At 42.7% G+C, this 19,229-nt stretch overlaps 1 protein-coding gene across 1 annotated transcript in view; it reads left to right on the top strand.

The window, feature by feature from the left end:
• Nucleotides 1–18,855, top strand: part of LOC147900632 (dynein-1-alpha heavy chain, flagellar inner arm I1 complex-like) — a 714,561-nt gene extending 695,706 nt beyond the window's left edge. The window contains exons 62-68 of the mRNA XM_087375690.1: nucleotides 6,064–6,588; nucleotides 7,656–7,762; nucleotides 8,453–8,981; nucleotides 9,201–9,380; nucleotides 18,008–18,205; nucleotides 18,375–18,494; nucleotides 18,610–18,855. Coding sequence (XP_087231816.1) covers nucleotides 6,064–6,588; nucleotides 7,656–7,762; nucleotides 8,453–8,981; nucleotides 9,201–9,380; nucleotides 18,008–18,205; nucleotides 18,375–18,494; nucleotides 18,610–18,834 — 1,884 coding nt within the window. The 3' untranslated portion in view covers nucleotides 18,835–18,855. The remainder of the gene's footprint in view (nucleotides 1–6,063; nucleotides 6,589–7,655; nucleotides 7,763–8,452; nucleotides 8,982–9,200; nucleotides 9,381–18,007; nucleotides 18,206–18,374; nucleotides 18,495–18,609) is intronic.
• Nucleotides 18,856–19,229: the final 374 nt, after the last annotated feature.

Raw genomic sequence — 19,229 nt, 5'->3', positions numbered from 1 at the left:
TGCCACCTCAACCCTGTAGAAGACTCATAGAAGAAGGGGGAGCCCCTCCATTCCATGAGGAAAGCAGTCCTCCTAGCAAAAACTACTCGAGATTATCCATGCATCGTCCAGATGTCCATCAATGTATGTATAGTGTCTGTTCATATACTGGCCATAGTGTGAGAGGGGTGAACCTGGAATCCATCCAATGCCTCTGTGCACTTGGCTCGCCATTTATGCCACGCTGATGTGCTCGCTAGTATCTCCCAAGAAGAGCCCACTGAGGTATTGAAGGATGAGGCAGGAACGTCATCCAGAGAACATGGCTCAATCAAGTGTCGTCTGATAGCTATAGCCCATCCTGAATCATGTCTCTCAAAGAATGCCCCGAAAGGGAAAGCCAGGCAACTGAGCCCCAAGTCATGAAGAAGGGGGAAGGTGCAAAAGAACTGAAAATCTTGGCAACCCCCTTCCATATAACCCCTGCTTGTCTACAATCCCATAAACAATGCTGAATAGTCTCCACACGAGCATGGAAACGGGGACAAGTAGGATCAGCCCCGAACCTAGATCTCCACAGGTTCACTACAATCCCACCATGAATAGAAGGCCAGAAAAAGGGAGTGATTTTTCTATTCCTGTGGGATTTCCACAGTCTTCTCCAAAAGTTATTTTGTAGATCAGCAGAAATGTGAAAGGCATCCCAATGAAGTCCCACTCTCCTGGGTCCCATTGCAAGAACTTTATGTGGACACCTCCATAAAGCCATAGTCTCCAAGATCCCAAGGAAATGAGAAGAGGGTCAAGATCCATGTACTATTGAAAGTCAGAACCAATATCCACATCGCCTACAATCCTGACCGGCTGAAATGCCCTCTCTAGCAAAACGTGATCAGCTTGCCTCCTGAATGCACATCAAAAACTTAGGGCATCCTTATGTACATCTTGAACTGCAGTAATCTGAAGTGGAATGCCCATACTCGAGAATGCGGCCATCCAAGTGAAGCAAGTAATAGGTGTGTCATCTGTCTCAACCCAATCCATTGGCAAGGCTGCATCGTTCTGCTGAACTCTACCTGCACTCCCTAAGGGATGACTAACCCTCTCAGCTTTCCTATCCTCTGAAAGCTTTTTGAAAGCTTTCCATGCACCCGCAGTGGAGGCAGGTCATCCAAGTGAAGCAAGTAACAGGCGTGTCATCTGTCTCAACCCAATCCACTGGCAAGGCTGCATCGTTCTGCTGAACTCTGCCTGCACTCCCTAAGAGATGACTAACCCTCTGAGCTTTCCTATCCTCTGGAAGCTTTTTGAAAGCTTTCCATGCACCCGCAGCGGAGGCAGGTCCCCTCTCCCAACTGGACCATTGCATGTAGTGAGAGGCATCTACTCATCTACTGGTCTTCCATGCTTATCCAGAATGTTGTCGTTCCACATGAGTGGCTGCCTATCAATCTCTTCACAGGACGAAGGGGGAACCCTCCAAAGAGTACTCTGGAATCTGGCCCATGCTTTCAGGATAGCTGCCATGAGAGGAGAGGAAGGAGATATGAGACGGGCTGAGGTGAAGATCCATCCTGGTACTATTCATCCAGTCTGCTCCCGAAGACGGTGTGCATGATTGTATGCTGCCAATAAAAAGTCCTTCCACGGCTCCTGCCCAGGCATAATTCCCCTCACAACCATCTTGCAGAGCAAGGCCCTGCACTGCAAATCTGGATCAATTATATTAAGACCCCCTTCCGAAGTGGGGAGAATGAGTCTCCCAAGCAACTCAAGCCGTAACATCCTCTGTGCCATCAAGTCCACTCCATATAAAATTCATTATCAGTCGCTTAAGCTGAGTGATGTAATCCCTTGAATGACACCAGTAGGAACAAACAAACCATGCCGTGGCCAACAAGACCTGGCTAACCACCACTACTCTGGAGGCAAGGTCAAGCTTGGCAAAGCCCCAAGCAACTCAAGCCGTAACATCCTCTGTGCCATCAAGTCCACTCCATATAAAATTCATTATCAGTCGCTTAAGCTGAGTGATGTAATTCCTTGAATTAGTCTCCCAAGCAACTCAAGCCGTAACATCCTCTATGCCATCAAGTCCACTCCATATAAAATTCATTATCAGTCGCTTAAGCTGAGTGATGTAATCCCTTGAATGATACCAGTAGGAACAAACAAACCATGCCGTGGCCAACAAGACCTGGCTAACCACCACTACTCTGAAGGCAAGGTCAAGCTTGGCAAAGCCCCAAAAAAGGAGATTTCTCCTTTTACTCTCCAACACCTGAGCAAATTGTTGTGTTGGAGAGATGCCCAAGCCAAACTGCCCTCCAAAGTATTTGATAGAAACACCCCTCTCAATCTAAGTGAATCCTATGTCACTTCCCCAATCCATAGTGTCCTCGTCAATTACTGATCCAAAAGCCATTGGATATATGCCAATTAATATGTGCCCCCATAGCAGTGCAAAATAAATCCAATGCTGTCCAGAAAGAAGTGAGCGTATGTGGCGTGGCATTCAAAAAAACAGCAGTATCATCTGCTAGCTCGATATCCAAAAGCTCAACTTCCCATCTCAAAGAAAGTCTCAGCCCAAAAATATCAACTCGAGATCTAATATAGATGCTCATAGCTTCAGCCACAAATAAAAATAAGAAGGGAGCAAGGGGACATCCCTGACGGACTAATCTGGAAATTTCAAAACTCTCTCCCATTACTCCACCAATAAGCACCTGGCTGTGAGCTGATCTGTATAAAGAAAAAACCCCTCTGATCCATGCATCTGCAAAGCCAAAACGAAGAAGGGTGCCCTCCAAAAGCTTTCTCGAAATCCAGGAGTAGAATGGCCAGCCTTTGGCCGCTTTGCATGGCCCACTCTGAAGCTTCCTAGAATGAGAAGATGTTATCAAAAATGCTTCTGCAATGCACAAAACCAGTCTGTGTGTCATGAATAAGGTTGAAAAGTAAGGGCTGCAATCATAGACTTAGTTGCTTTGGCCAAAATTCGGCAACACGTGCCCAAGAGTGTGATAGGTCTCCACTGGGACACTAAATTTTTGCAACCTCCCTTTGGGATAAGATGAATGAGAACCTCCATAAGTGAGCCAGGCATCTCACCCGAGTCCCAAATGCCCTGCAGGGCTGAGGTAATGTGATTCCCAATCATATCCCAAAAAGCAATAAAGAATGAGGGAGAAATTCCATTTGAACTTGGGCACTTGCGCTTGTGAATGGCCAAGAGGGCAGTCCTGAACTCCACTTAGTGAAGGGTGCATCCAGTGAGACTCGCATATCCGGTTTCACCAACATAAGGATATTCTGCCAAATAATATGTATAGCATCATCTCTAGTTCGAGTATCAGGATCCACTGAGAGAAGGGAGGCATAACAATCTGAAGCTATGCGCAAGACGGCATCTGGATCTGTTTACAAAATCTTGTCTGAGCCAATAAGCCGTGAAACACTCTCTCTACTACGTCTGGGGCCAAGAGCAGAAAAGGAGTGTTTATTGACTCTACCCCCTATCTGAGTCCAAAATTACTCTCAAGCATGAGACACATACTCTCCTCTCTGATCAAGCAATATCTATAGCAAGGCGCTCCTGAATCCAAGCATCTGGAGGCCTTTTCTGCTCTTCCCTTTAGAGGGTTGCCAACTGTTGGCGAATACCAATTTCCCTCCCGTCTCTTGGTGCTGGCGACCGAATCATAAAGTCACTAATACCAGTTAGGACTGCATCCATAAACGAAGGAGATGGCACTCCACTCTACATATGTGACACCCATATCTGCAAAACCTCCTTTGTGAGATCCTCCTCTGCATAAAAGATATCTAGAATCCTAATGCTGGCAGAGCGTCCCCTCAACTGAGGCTCAAAAATCATCAGTACTACCGAAAAGTGGTCTGAAGTAGAAAGTACCAGTGGCAATGCATATTACCCACCTCTATCCAGAGCCCAATCATCAATATAGAATCTATCAATCCATGCATGTATAGGCATTTGTTGTCTCCTGCTCGACTACGAAAATAGGAGAGACCGAGTTTGAGTGTGAAAGGCATCATCAACCCAAGCATCTCTGCCACTCAAACAAAACAAGAAGTCATCCTAGGCTGCTCTCTCCAAAGAGTGAATGCCACCCTCTCTGTCCCCTTTTTTATTAGAAGGCAACTCAACCATGTTGAAGTTACCTCCAATAACCCATGAATCTGCAATGAGGACCCAGGAGAGCAGCTCATTCCACATAAGGACACGGTCCCCTCTATTGTTGGGGGCATAAAGGTTAAGAAAGCCAACCTTATGTCCCCCAATCAAGAGCATAATCCACTGAGCTCTAGAGGGAATGAGCACTTCATGTCCAACAACCAAGGGGGAAAAAAACTATGAAACTGAAATGCAAGTACCTCCTCTAGTACCCAAGGCAAGTGACCAAAAGGTATGACCCAAAAGAAGTTTGCCTAACTTGGCACAATCTCTAGCATCTAGTTTGTTCTCCTGAACAAAAAGAATATCAATAGGTCCCCTAGTAGCACCTGGATGTAGCTGATTATGAATCAACTGCCTATGACAACAATGTGGCATGCTACCTAGGCCCTGTATGTTCCAACTAATGATCCTCATTAGTGCAAGGAAGTCGTATGAAATACCTTACCCAACCTGGTACATGAAACATAACTCTCTTGAGTAGTATCCATCCCGCTAAGGGGAAGGAAAATCCACTGGCAAAAGAACCCCTACACCTGCAACGGGGGGATGCTCTCTCAATAGGGATTCCCAGAACAGTATTCTCAAAGGTGGAGGGAACAAACTCCTCCTCCTCAATGTTCACCAAATCTGCCAGTACGGAGGGGGGATCTCTGCGACCAAACCAAAGGTGGCTCCAACGGAGGGAAGGAGTCAATGGTAAACCTGAGGGAGACCAGGAAATCTGATGAAGAGGGACAAGATCTAACTTTCCTCCTCAACAGGGTCGAAGCCCAAGGAGAAGGGTGAGAAAAAGATCCTCTTGGAGCCTAGCATAACTGACCTTGCTGGACTACATCAATAGCCGGCAATTCTTGTCAGATTATGTTTAGCGATGTTCATCATTGATGCTCCAGTTAAATACTTTATAAGCTTCCATTTTGAAGTTCTAGAAGTATGCATGCCTTGTGCAACCAATAGAAGCGTATTGCTATTATTACATAGCTACTTGAAATGTGCCATAGTCGATCTCGACCCTTCACAACTGAGTTGATCCATCACAATGTTTAGACTGAGGGCCATGATGAGGGTGTTCAGTAAGTCACGAAGTGTTCTGGTCAGATATTCAACCGCAGTTTTTTACATGAAGGATATTACAGTTTTTATGGCTACCCAGGATGGTAGCAATCCTAGACTACCATTGTTGCTACGCAAGTCGCCTTGAACTTTCTGTCTGGAACAATTAACAGCCGGCACCCCTTTTGGACTTGATGGGAAGGAGAGCCCAAGGTAACATAATGGAGAGAACTAGAGAAAAGAGCATTCTACGCTCCATGCACTTGGTTTTTCTAAACACAAAGTACACCGAAGAGATCCAGGGACCATAGACCCTCATTGTTTCCAGCTACGTCCTTCCTTTTGTACTTCACATATGAAAACGTGCTGTTCCCTGGTCCTAGTCTATTCTCGGAGAAAAGAAGAGCGATAGAGTATAAGTATCTTGAGTTTGAGATTTTCCACCCTTTACATACTTTGGTTACACTTGAACTGTGGTATTGCAGTCCAAGAAGTACTGTGTTAATCCCTGCATAGGCATTCACACTTAGTTGGCTAAAGTTCTTGTGATCGCCCTTACACTGTGACTTGTCTTGGAGCTGCACAACTATTGCAATATCCACGAAGGATATCCCAGTACACAGCCTCTGATACTGAGTCGACCCTCTAGTTTTTAGGAATTAAGAGCAACGATGTAAGCTTGTAGTAACCCCTATACCTTCATAATTCTTTACGTGTTTGTTTGCATTACAATGATATTCCTTGAGACACATATAAAAGACTGTTTTTCTGTGCGCAAGTAGAAAACAATGTGCATCAAATCTTAACACTCACTTTGATTATGTTTGCAGCGCTATGTAATGGAACAAATGGGCGAGAAATACATAAGCCCACCAGTTCTTGACTACAGACATATCCAAAGGCAAAGTTCTGCTTTCACACCTGTTGTATTCATTCTCAGCCCAGGTGCAGATCCAGCTTTTGATGTTTTCAACTTAGGTGAGGAACTCGGCTTCAAAGCAGGTGCAAAACTGAAATACATGGCTCTTGGTCAAGGCATGGGACCAAAGGCACAGGAGACCCTGGAAGCCGGTGCTGCACGTGGCCTTTGGGTCATGTTGCAAAACTGTCATCTCCTTCCTTCATGGCTTAAAACTTTGGAAAAGATATTGGAAAAGCTACAAAAACCACATGTAGACTTTAGGCTTTGGTTGACAACTGAGCCAACTTCCATTTTCCCACTTGGGGTGCTACAACGAAGCTTGAAGGTTGTCACGGAACCACCAAATGGACTAAAATTGAATATGAGAGCTTCATATGCTAAGATCACTCCAGAGATGCTTTCAGAGTGCCCCCATTGGGCTTTCAGAACTCAGGTAAATCATGGACTTGCCCCCAAAAAATTATTTTATTACACCCCAAAGACCTGCAACAATTTTATTGAGTGATCCATTAAACTTTTTTCTCAGGATATGAAAGTCTGCGTTTTTGTAGCCCCTCTGTTTTAAGTTTCTCAAATTTCTGTAAGATGTATCATGCCCAAGAAAGAAGAAATATAATTGTAAAAATCGGGTGACAGCATGAGGGGGAATTACAAAAGTCACATTACCCCATCTGCAAGAATGAACCGGGAAGGCCACACGGGAGGATCAATCCCTTGCCAATTATTAAAGATAAGGGCCACCGGATACTAAAATAGAATTTCAGTGATATAAAACTTCAGATAGAGAAGTAAACTCTGCCCTTTTAGGTAGAAAGTATAAGCAGGCTCCACAAAACTCGACTTCTTAAGAAAAATAAATATAATGATGTTACAAAAATGCCATCAACTCTTTTGTGCAAGAAAATTCTCAACTATTTACAACCACTCCAAATAGTACTGAACAAATATCGATCTTGAATACAGAGCTTTTTTTTCAACAACTAAAAGTATGATGATCAGCATCGCAAATGTTTGCAATGCTGTGTAGTAAAGCAAAGAAAGCACAATGTTCAATTTACTTAAAGCATCCATTGTTACGCTAGATTCCCTCTTCAATTATCTATTCCACTACCACTTTTCCCAGGAAGTAGGTGATATAACCTGCCTGAGCTTTCTGTCAAAAGCCAATTGGAATATGTTAAATAACTCTCTTTCCTTTAAAAAGGTTGCCATACAAAAGCATTTAACATTGTTTTTTATTACTAATGCACATCTATCAATAGGAAGTCCTCCCAATGTTACTATGGCTTCCTTTAAGGTGAGCAACACACCCAATTGTTTGATACTTTCAATTGAACTGCTGGCCATTGACGTCTCCTGCATCAGTTCTATATCATTTTATACAAGCCTACCCGTTGTTAGAATTATCTTCTTTAATGCTGAAGCACAGATGGAGCATAACTTTGTTTGTTTGAATAAGCAGAAATGGCTTTCTGTAAATCAGCCCACTCTCCCTTGCAGGTTTACGTATTAGCTTTCTTCCATGCGGTAGTACAAGAGCGGCGAAAATATGGCAGGCTTGGATGGAATGTACCGTATGATTTCAATGAGACCGATTTTCGGATCAGGTGCATCTACCATTTCTTGCCTGGATCTTCTAATTCTTTGACATTATGCATCTTCTTTGAGAATCTATAAACTATGGCATACGCAGCATCACAATGTAAGGGTATGCTCATGTTCACGTGGGCCATAAATGATTGTGATTGTCCTCATAGAATGGAGCAAAAGTCTGTCAGAGAAAATACATGCGAGACAGGGGATACCCAAAGATATGGATGGCCACAGGAATAAAAAATTTATGTCTCATCTTTGACAAATTGATCCAACTTTTAATGTAAAGAGTCATTTTCTGCAACTTTCAAAAATAAAGCTCAAGCAGCAATAGGTGTGATAAGCGAAACTGTTTCCACAAATTCTAATAGATGTCCATGGACTTGTAAAGAAAAGTTATAGCTGGTGACCTCATTGAATCATATCATTTGCATGTCGCACTGCTTCCATGATCCCAGTTTGGAATATTTGGTCCAAAGATATGGCCCTGCAAATTGTCATGATTTTAAGGAGTATTAGGGCATCCTGACCTGGAAAGGGAAAAGAAACATATTCAGTGTCATTGACAGTTCATTCATTTCATTGTAGGAAAAGTCATCTCTTCGCATTTCATCTCAATCTCAGACTCCAAAGATCCCTTAAGTACAGAAATAAACAACACTTCACTTTTAACAATGCCATTACTGTGAATACATGCTGTGCAGCCTACTCTTGATCGCAACGTACCTAAGAAAAACGTGGGACAACAAAGATGATGCTATTCCATGGGGAACCCTTAGGTATCTTATCGGTGAAGCTATGTATGGAGGACGTGTGTCTGACTCTTTTGATCGACGAATTTTAAAGACATACTTGGAGGAGTTTTTTGGAGATTTCCTCTTTGATCCATATCATCCATTCCGATTCTACACGGGTTCTCATGGGACTACATATAAAATCCCTGAAGATGGTTCCAAGGAGAACTACACTTCTTACATTGATTCTTTGCCATTAGTCCAAACACCTGAGGTTTTTGGCTTGCATGCAAATGCTGACATTAGCTATTATACAACCACAACCAAAAATTTATGGAGAGACCTGGTGGACCTACAACCTCAAGGAGGAGAGAGTCAAGGAGGAGGTAAAAGAGAAGAGATGATCAGCAGCATTGCTGCAGATATATTGTCAAAGATTCCAAAGCCATTTGATCTTCCAAAGATCAAGAAGGACATGGGAATTCCGACTCCTGTGCAGGTACAGACAATCTTTTCTTCCATCCTCGCCAAGTTGGGACTTGAGTTTAATATCTATTCTATGATTTTGTGTTTGTAATAAGGTCCAGACTTCAAAAGATTATCTTTCTGTTACAAACACGGGTTTTCCTTCCTTCAACAAAAATGCTGCATTATCTCAAACCAGCGCTTCCCTGTCCGCATTCCGCAAGTAAATTCACTACAGCAAGAGAAATTGTAGGTTGTATTGCTGCAAGAGCTGGAAAGATGGAACAAGCTTCTCGTATGCATGGAAGAAAGCCTTCACAAACTCAAAAAGGCATTGGCAGGAGAAATCGGCATGAGTAAAGACCTTGATGACTTGTCAACTGCCCTCTATAATGGCCAGCTCCCAATGCTGTGGCGAAAACTAACTCCTCAGGTGATCTCTCCCTCAGTTTTAGTATGAGTGTGAATTTCTCTCTTTGCTTGTGATAATAAGTGGAGCAGGTATTTAGAGCTGTAGAGCAAGAGACTAAAGGAGAAATTATTGCTTTAGCAAGAGATCATATGCCTTTATGCACACGCTCTCTCTTTTTTTTGTGTGAAATCCATGTATTTCTATATTACAAGAAGCAGTCCCCAAAGAGGGAACATGAAGTTACAAACATAAAAACATTTCAATATCAGAAAAGTAGATAGAGGAATCTATCTGACAAACACAGAGGCAATCATAAAAAGATTGCCTAAATGACATTCGGAAAAAATGAAACTTGGAGAAAGTGAATCTCCAAAGACTCTATGATTTTTGTCTTTCCACAAAGTCCAGAATCCCCAATATCTAACCCAAGTGAAGAAAAGATCAAACTCATGTCTCTGTGTAATCCCAAATAGCCAAAAGAGCTTGCTGAATCAAGTAGTAGGAAATCTGGCTCGGAGATGTTGCTGTAGTAAAAAGAGAAAGTTACAAGTGATAGGGCAATGCCATAAGAGATGAAGCAAGGATTCCTTGAAGCCAGACATCTGTGATAAACTTCTAGAGCAATACGTCGACATGCTAGGAGTCACCCAAATGGTATAACTCCAAGCATGACCCACCATAGAAACACTTGTTGACGAAGAGGCAATTTACAGCTCCAAAGCTGTTCCAATTTTTTGCGCCATCACTTGGCATTGCAATGCATAGACCACACACACACACACACACACACACTCACATTTGTTTTTTGGTAAAAGAATATTTCATTAAGAAGAATGTACATTCATAGCTCTCCCAAAGTGAGACAGCTACTACTCATAACATACACTTTTTTTTAAAAGGGTGAAATCCATTTGTTTTATATTACAAGAAATTGTGAAAATGTCCCCGAAAAAGAGGGGACAAGTAGTTACAACATCAGAAGATCTCATTATAGGATAAAAAAGAAGGCTAATCCAGGTCCCGTGTAGCTTGGCAGTCAAAGTACGATTGTCATAGAGAAGCACATAAGAAATGATACTAGACAAGACAAGGTCACCAAAGACTCTATGATGACGGTCCTTCCATAGAGTCAATAGTGCCCAAAAACGGACCCAATTAAAGAAAATATCAAATCCATGCCTAGTAGGATGAACAATGAAGATCCAGAATAGATTGCCAAAATTACCTGTAGGAAAACAAGCTGTAAGAAGTCGTCGTTGAAGCATAACAAGAAATCACGAGAATTCAGACAATGCCAAAATAAATGAGGCATAGATTCCCGCAAGGACAGATATCTGTGACAAACAGCAAGAGCAATGTGACAGTGGGCATATAGCTGTCCAAACTCTCCAAAAGAAAACCTGCTAACGAAGTGGAAGTTTGCAATCCCAAATTTGCCTCGACGGTTTCCTCCACCAACAAGGAGAACGTGTCATAGACCAAACGTGATTTGCATGGGCTGACACCTATGAAGGAGGCTGCAAAACCTTATAAAGAGAGGCAATTATAACATCTACCAAAGGGAATGATCGACAACAAGCAGGGTCATTTGAGTGGAGTACCCAATCTTTGAGACGATCCGTAGCCTCAAGACGAGGTAAAGGATGAAAATCATAAAGCATTTGTTGCAATAAATGCCAAAGCGGACTATAATGCTGTCCCAAACCAAATTTCCAGGCTGCTGATGGAAGGGATAAAACCATGCACACATCATCAAGCACATCATTCACAAGAGAAATGTCTCTGGACCAAAGAAAATATGATCTTCAATGTTCTTGCAATGCCAAAGGCTACGTAAACACCTTAGACCAATGAGGCATTCAGCCCGCAAGGAGTTGCCAATGAAAATATTTTGCCATTCCATTTAAGATGAGATAGTATATGTTTCCAGTCCGAAAATAAGCCAGAGACAAAGGGACAACCCTTAACTTTTCTAGTAATATGCCCTAAGAGAAAGTCCCAATGAGTAAGCTTCCAATGACCAAAAGCTGGAGAAGACAACTGGCAACCGGATCATAAAAATCCAAGGTTGATCACCCTGCATGAACGAAGCATCATCTTCCCCGTATGAGCTAATAGATGCAAATGAATATTCAAAATCTTCAACCATGCATACTTGGAGTGCAAACATGCTCCACAAAAAGAAGCCGAAGGGCTTTACGTTTATGATGGGATTGCCAAAATGTTCCATGATAGAAGACATGAAAGATGAAATGTCTTGCTTTGAAAACATTATCAAAGGCATATAGAAGTGTATGTAGGCAACCGGGATCGATTAAACAATGTGCAAGCAAACATGCAAGGTCCATGTAGCGAGCTTCCAATATTCCATATTTTTCTTCAACTTTTCAAGTACCCAATCCATATGTTGGCGTGCCTAGAAACTGTCCACCCCAAAGGATAACACTAGATGACGCCAATCCTTCAAATGAAGTGGAATAAGCTTAGATTTATGAAAATCGATTTGTAAACCAGCAGCCAACCCATACAAGGAAAGTGCACTCATAAGACAATAAAGATCCCCCGTTTCTTGTGGGGAATGAAGTAGGAATCATAAGCATATGCATGTAAACCAGCAGCCAACCCATACAAGGAAAGTGCACTCATAAGACAAGAAAGATCCCCCTGTGTATTGAAAATCGACTTGTAAACCAGCAACCAACCCATACAAGGAAAGTGCACTCATAAGACAAGAAAGATCCCCCTGTGTATTGTGGGGAGTGAAGTAGGAATCATAAGCATATGCATGTGCAATGAGTGGCTTTCTTCCATGGATCTCAAATCCATGAAGTGCACATGTTATGATCCATATATCCAAGCATAGGATGAGTAGCAATCGCATAAAAACAAGACACTAGGTGGACAACCTTTCCGTACCAAAGTTGAAAGAGTCCACTCTGGCATAAGATTACTTTGATGCTCCAGCCTTTTCAGCCGATTCCTCCATTGCATCTACAGGATCGTCTTCAAGACTGGACACTTTCTTCTATGGGTTTGTCATACCGTCCTCTACAGTTTGCACATATTACTGTCTCTCCTCTTTATAAAGTTCTACTTCCTCTGCCATTTATCTCACAAAAGGCAAATCAGCTTTGACATCTTCATCGTCCTGTGAAATGGTGGCGAAAACGTTTGAGACAGATTTGGCATTCTAAAATTCCTCTCCGTCAGCAGGTTTTCTTGTGGAGAGCTTTGTTGGATGTTCTTCCTCATCTCTTGGCAAGACGACATATTGCTTCCTCTATTTGTCACAGACGTCTGGCTCCGAGAGAGACTGTGCCTCATGTCTTTTGGCTTTGTCCTTCCTTTTGTGCTTTCTTGGACTTCCTTGGGCAGATTTTGAGAGCTCGATTTCCTCAAATTGCTTTTGGCAAGTTCTTCTGGCTTTTTGGTGTACATCCACCCAGACAGGAGTTTGATTTCTTTTTTATCTGGATTCGGTATTGGGCACTCTGGACTCTTTGGAAGGATCGTAATCATAGGGCCTTTGGTGATCCTGTTTTTTCCACTTTCTCGTTCTTCAGACACTCTTTGCAGCAATCGCTTTTTGATTGCTTGCAATCTCATGTCTTGGATCATGATGTATATTTGTCCTACAGTGAGATTTTCTCTTGATGTATTATAGCTCTCCCTTTCTGGGATAGCTTCTTTGTAATATAATGACTTAAAGATTCCACAAAAGAGAGAGAGAGAGCTGTACAAGCCTTCCATACAGGTTGCTATTGAGTCTCCGTACAAGCTGTCATCCAAGACAGTACTCTACATACAGTCCGTACAAGTTGTCGTTCATCTTCTGTATAGCCCTCGTACTATGTACGTGTTGCCATCTTGCATTCGCCGTAAAGCTTGCTCTGCTTCTCTTCATACAAACCACTTTCTGCACCTCTTTTTTGCTCACACCTCTTTCTGCTTGTTTTGTATGTTTCAACCGTATGTGTGTGGCATGGGTTGGTGTGTGTGAGTGCTGACTTTATCGGTGTGTGTGTAGTTATGTTGTTAGAGAAAAAATGTGTGTGTGTGTGTGACGAGAGAGAGTGAGGTGTGTGTGTGAGAGAGAACATAGTTACTGGCTTCACCAAAAAAAAAAAAAAAAAGTGTGTGAGAGAGAACTGTGTTTGATAGTTATGCTGCGAGGGACTTGGATGCTACTAGCCTTAAAGTGTTTTCTCACTGTTTTTGAGTTCTTCCATTAGGCTCTCTTTTGGAGTCTAATGTCATGTACATTGATTTCATGTTAATTTTATAGCTACTCGCTTCACAAAAAAAGTGTGTGTGTGTGAGAGAGAGATCTGCTATTCGCCCTTGTCAGGAACCCTGCGCAGCCCCGTCCGTACATCTGTACGGTCGCCGTACGGCGTCCGTACGTCAGTACGGAAATTCGCGTCGGCTCTAGTTCTCCTCTGCAAAGCTCCGTACCTTTTGCGTTGTCCTACTTTTTCCTGAAGGTCTTTCCGTACGTCCGTACAGCTGTCCATCTTTCCGTACAAACCAGTTTCCCCGTGCCTCGTCTGTATTTCCGTGCCGTCAGACTTCTTTCCGTACAGCCCGTGTGTACCTCCGTGCAGTTCAGCGTTGTCCGTACAGTCCTGTACTTTTTACCGTACAAGTCCCGAGTTTTTGCTCTGGTGATTTTCCGTACAGTCCTGTGTTTCCGCCAAAATCTTACCTTTTCCTCTGAAATATAGTTCATCTGGGGTTTTTTACTGTTTTTTTCCCTCTTTTCCTTCTACAAAACTGTTTACTATCTTCTCTCGACCTCTACATCCCTCTTTCCCGTCTATCTCCTTACCAAATATACTGGTTTTTTTGCTTCCACTACCCTTTTACAGGTACTTCATTCCTGAGTTCCCTTTCTTACAAAGTTATGGCAGAATATTCATATGAAAAAACGTTTCAAAAGGAGCGTTCAGTTCCCTGCAAGAAGCAAAAGCAGGTTGAGGGTCAGCATGACCCGATGCATGATACTCTTGAGGCTCAACTGGTATATGATGTCATGCATGAAGGATTTGCAGACATGAGGAAAGAGTGGAAAGACTCGGTTCCTTCAGTTGGCCTCATGGTTGAGGTAGATGAAATTGTGGATCCAGTCAGAGAATATGCTAAGAATGCAATCATATTATTTTTTCCAGGCCGGATGCCACCTGCCGCAGAGATAGGCAACTGGTTGACACGCACACTGGCTGGCTCGTTTGTTCGTAAAGTACACTATGCAGCCAGGGGTTTTTTTGAGGTTATCATGGTGGATGAGATACACAGACAAATGCTCTTGGAACATTCGCCTCTCTTTTTTGGGCAGCAAATGGTGCATGTATTGCCATGGTCTCCCACAAGGGATTTTCAGGCTTTAAGCCGACACAGATGCCCGGTTTGGGTTGAAGTTGTTGATTTCCCACAATGTATGGCCTCACTCTTGCCTAAAATTGCAGCATCTTTAGGTAAAGTGGTCTGCCCACCACGGCCAAATGGCAACTCGAACAGATTTTGCATTCTCTGGGATACTGATAATCCCACACCAGACTCTTATTCAATCATGGTGAATAATGTGAACATGGGAAGTGCTTTTTATAAACTCAAATGGGGATTATTTGCAGGGGCTTGTTTTGAGTGTAAAAAATTTGGACACATGGCTTCACAGTGTCCAATGAATCAGCATAAAATGCCTCATACCACTTTGCCGGTTCAAATGCTTATCAAGGATGCTCCTACTCCAGTTGCAAATAAAAACAAAGGCAGTAGACAGCTTTCTGGAAGTCAGGATAAAGGCAAAGCTCCAGTGGTTTCCAATGGGAATATTTCTTCACATTCACCTCCTGCTATTCAACCCTTGACCAAAGGACAGAAACCTCCAACTGATGGATGGCAAAGTCCAAGAAAAGTTATTTCTGCTCGAAGAATTCCACCCCCCCGCACTTGGAATGGTGCATCTTCTAGTGGAAATACCCCAGAGAGAAATACAGGAATTGGGATTACATGGGCTGCAGTAACAGCCAGCAGAACACTCTTCCCTGAAGAAGAGGTTGCTGCTTTGCTGTCTACTTCTCAGGTGGCTACTTCTTTTCAGGGGCGAGGCCTTGACCCTGAGATAATAATGTAAGGCTGACCTCATAAATTTTGCTGCTGTACATAGTTGTTATATTACTATAAATATCTGTAAATATGACTGCTCATATCAAATGTTTTACACTCAATGTCCAGGGGATGTGTGACAGTAGGAAATGGAAATCTGTGTGGCTGTACATCAATAGATTTCAGCCTGACATAGTGGCATTACAAGAACACAACCAACATGTCTATGCAAGAAAGACAGGACACTACTGTGGATATGATATTTTCTATGCTGGGGAGCACTCTTTCTCAGGGGTAGTCCTTCTGATCAAACATGAGCTTCAACCAGTTATTGCTTTAAATGACAACAAAGGCAGATGGCTTGTTCTCCAATGCATTATTCGAGGAGAGGTGTTTGAATTTGCTTCTGTTTATGCACCTCAGTCCTCTAGAGAAAGAACTGCAATTTGGGATGCCATGCAACAATATCCATGGAGATATCATGCCTACATATGTGGGGATTTCAATAATGCTCCACAACAGGGTGACAACACCTCCAGACATGACCATATGTTAACTCCTGAAAGGCATGCATGGTCTCAATTACTATTGCATCTGGATTTGGTTGACCTTTGGAAGGAATTGCAACCTTTGTCACCGGGCTACACATTTCAACATAATGCCTTCTCCTCTTATCAGGCACGTCTGGATCGATGGTATAGTGTAGCTCCACAACAAAATGGGGATTTTACATGCAAAATGTGGATTGACTATGCCTTTGTGCATTCAGACCATGCACCTCTATGGTTGCGGTTATCCTTTCATGATATGCCAGATTATAGATTGCCACAAAGGAGACATCTAATCATAAACAATAGCTATTTGCAACATGCTGATTTCAAGGCAATGGTTACTGAAGCATCTCATTGTCTGTCCTCTAGCAGCCATATTCATATTGATGATGCTTGGGATTCTTTTATTTCCAAAATGCAAGTTGTGATTAGAGCTTATGACAAGTCTTACATGAAGACTCTGAGGGAAACCATTGCTCAGGCCAAATCCACTTGTCAACACCTCACTGAACTCAGCCATCATCGTTCGTTGTCCATGCATGAGCAAACAACACTATGCCAGGCCAGACATTGTCTTAAACTAAATGATCACAGGAAACTGGCCAAATAGGAGACTAGAGCAAGACAAAGAGCCTTTACAGATAAAGGTTGCTCTTCCAAAGAATTTTTCAAAAGTTTACATCAGAGGAGACTCAAAACAGAAATTTGCAGAGTGCTTATGCCTGATGGATCATGGACCACTTCACGGTCACAGCTTGCTTCTGTTTGTGTGCATCATTTCTCTCAGCAATTTGGTTCTACAGTTCCTCCCTCACAACAGATTTTGCTTGCACGAAATTTACTGTTGCAACATGTTTCTCCTATCATTTCCCCTACTCAAGCTTTGGAATTGGAGGAACCCTTTACTGAGAGGGAACTGTCAGATGCAATCAAATCATGTGGCAGATGGAAATCTTCAAGATGGGATGGTTTAATAGTCGAGTTTTTTCTAGAATATTGGCCTATTTTAAAGCATACATTGCTATATATGGTGAATGCTGCATGGCAAAATCAGAAAATGCTGGACACATGGAAGAGAGGTCTTGTTAAACTCCTTGCAAAAAAATAAATTTGTGAGTCTTTGGCAGACTGGAGACCTATCACTCTTATGCCCGTCATTTACAAAGTCACTACTAAAATGATTGTTGATCGGCTAAAGGAGTTTTTACATGATGGGTTGCATCCTGCTCAATATGGCTTTGTCCCACGTAGGCATATCACAGATAACATTGCTAATGCCTATGTTGGAATTGAATATGCCAAATACACGCAGCAGGATGTTTTGTTATTGCAAGTCTGCTGTAATCACTTCAAGAATTGTGCACTTAGCCACTTTATAAGAAAATTTGCTTGAGGAGCTTGCAAATGGTTCACGCATCAAGCTATACCACCATGGACCAGACACTGTGAATATAGGCCCTTCTGTGCCTTGAGAAGGAGGGAGCACAATTAAGAAGAGAATATAGTGTGAAAATGCACTAAAGGTGACTTGGGTGCTTGCATTAGTGGAGTTTCTTGTTTTGAAAAAAAAGGTTCAAACATGCCTTTCCTTGGGTATTTTTGTGAAAAGAAAAATACACTGATAGAAAATGAGTCAAGGGAGTTACCATAAGGTGGAATGATACAATGGACGCCATCGGAGAGTCTCGTGATGTATATTCCAAAAGTGCAAAAAGTGTCAAAAACGGCCCCAGGTGCAATTCAGTAAATCCAAGCAGCAAAAGAGTGCCACATATAGTCTCAATGTCTCTAAGAGCAACACGTTGAGGAGACATCTGCTGCTATTTACAAGCATGCGACGATAAAGGGCATATGTCTCCGTTGCAGCTTGGATGCTAAACTACGTCTGACAGGAACACCACGATTGAGATCTTTCTTCCTATTTAGTATAATAACAACATTAATGGCGAATAATGTACAAGTCATAGTAACATAGTTGAATGTTTGATGCAGACTGAGAAAAATCTTTCTGCTTGGATAGCATGGCTGATGAGGAGGTACGACCAGTACAAAAAATGGGTAGAAGAGGGAGAACCGAACGTCATCTGGCTCTCAGGTCTGCACATTCCTGAGACGTACATTGCCGCCTTAGTCCAAACTGCATGCAGAGATTGCGGATGGCCTTTGGACAAATCGACCCTTTACACGAAGGTTGGAGTCTTTCTGTTTGACAGTCTCCTATCTTTCTTTCTCTTTTTCAATTTTCCCCAATATATCCTTCTTTTAAGTGTGTCTTTCTAAATCTAAGTCCTATTCGGTAAAGTGGATAACATTGACGAGCAAATGGTTTAATTCCATGCGTGTGAAATTGTTGAAACAGGTAACTTCTTTTGCAAATCCATCGGAAGTGAAAGAGAAGGCTCCGCACGGATGTTACATAACTGGACTATACTTGGAAGGGGCGGGTTGGGACTTAGAGAGATCAGAGCTGACTTATCAGGTTGACGTTCGCCTCAGATTAGACATGCAAATTATTAAGAAAATAGCTGGGGGCAGTGAAGCATATAATATTGCTACGTATTGGTAGTCGATGACGATGCTTTTCCATGTGGCAGGATCCAAAGGAACTGGTCGTCGAGCTCCCGGTGCTGCAGGTAATTCCCATCGAAGCTAGCAAGATCAAACTGCAGAATACGTTCAAAACTCCCGTATATGTCACGCAGAGCAGAAGAAATGCAATGGGAGTGGGCCTTGTCTTCGAGGCAGATTTGGCCACCAGCCAACACCCCTCGCATTGGGTTCTACAGGGCGTGGCCCTATGTCTCAATGTCGATCACTAGAGCTCGCAGACATTGCCAAAGCAGTGTAGGTCAATATGAAGTTTGAATGTGCCATGTGCTCATACATATATGTGCATGGGCAGCCACAACATGGTGTAGAGAGTATAAAACCATGTGCTTTCCTCTTGTTTCCAAAATTACCAATTTTGTTAGCACTGCTAGGGGCAGGCTATAGATAACCATGTCCTTCCCTGGTTTCATAAAAGAAAGTTGTAATTTCTGCGCCGATAATCTTCTTCTTCATTGAATCCTTTCGGCCTTCCCTCCGCTGCTTGTCTCCCTCTCCTCTACCTTCTCGCCCTGTCTCCCTCTTTCTAGAGATGTGAGTCGAGGGCAATGCGCCTAGCACCCTGTGCCTCTTGTTTTGTGCTTTTCAAGCTAGCTTTTTGTCAAAG

The sequence above is a fragment of the Dipteris shenzhenensis genome, chromosome 6 (genome assembly GCF_047967505.1).
Source record: "Dipteris shenzhenensis isolate YYH24624 ecotype China chromosome 6, Dip_SZ_1.0, whole genome shotgun sequence".
In the NCBI taxonomy this organism is placed as follows: domain Eukaryota; kingdom Viridiplantae; phylum Streptophyta; class Polypodiopsida; order Gleicheniales; family Dipteridaceae; genus Dipteris; species Dipteris shenzhenensis.
Note: the sequence above shows the minus strand (reverse complement) of the source record. Positions and strands in the feature narration are given on the sequence as shown.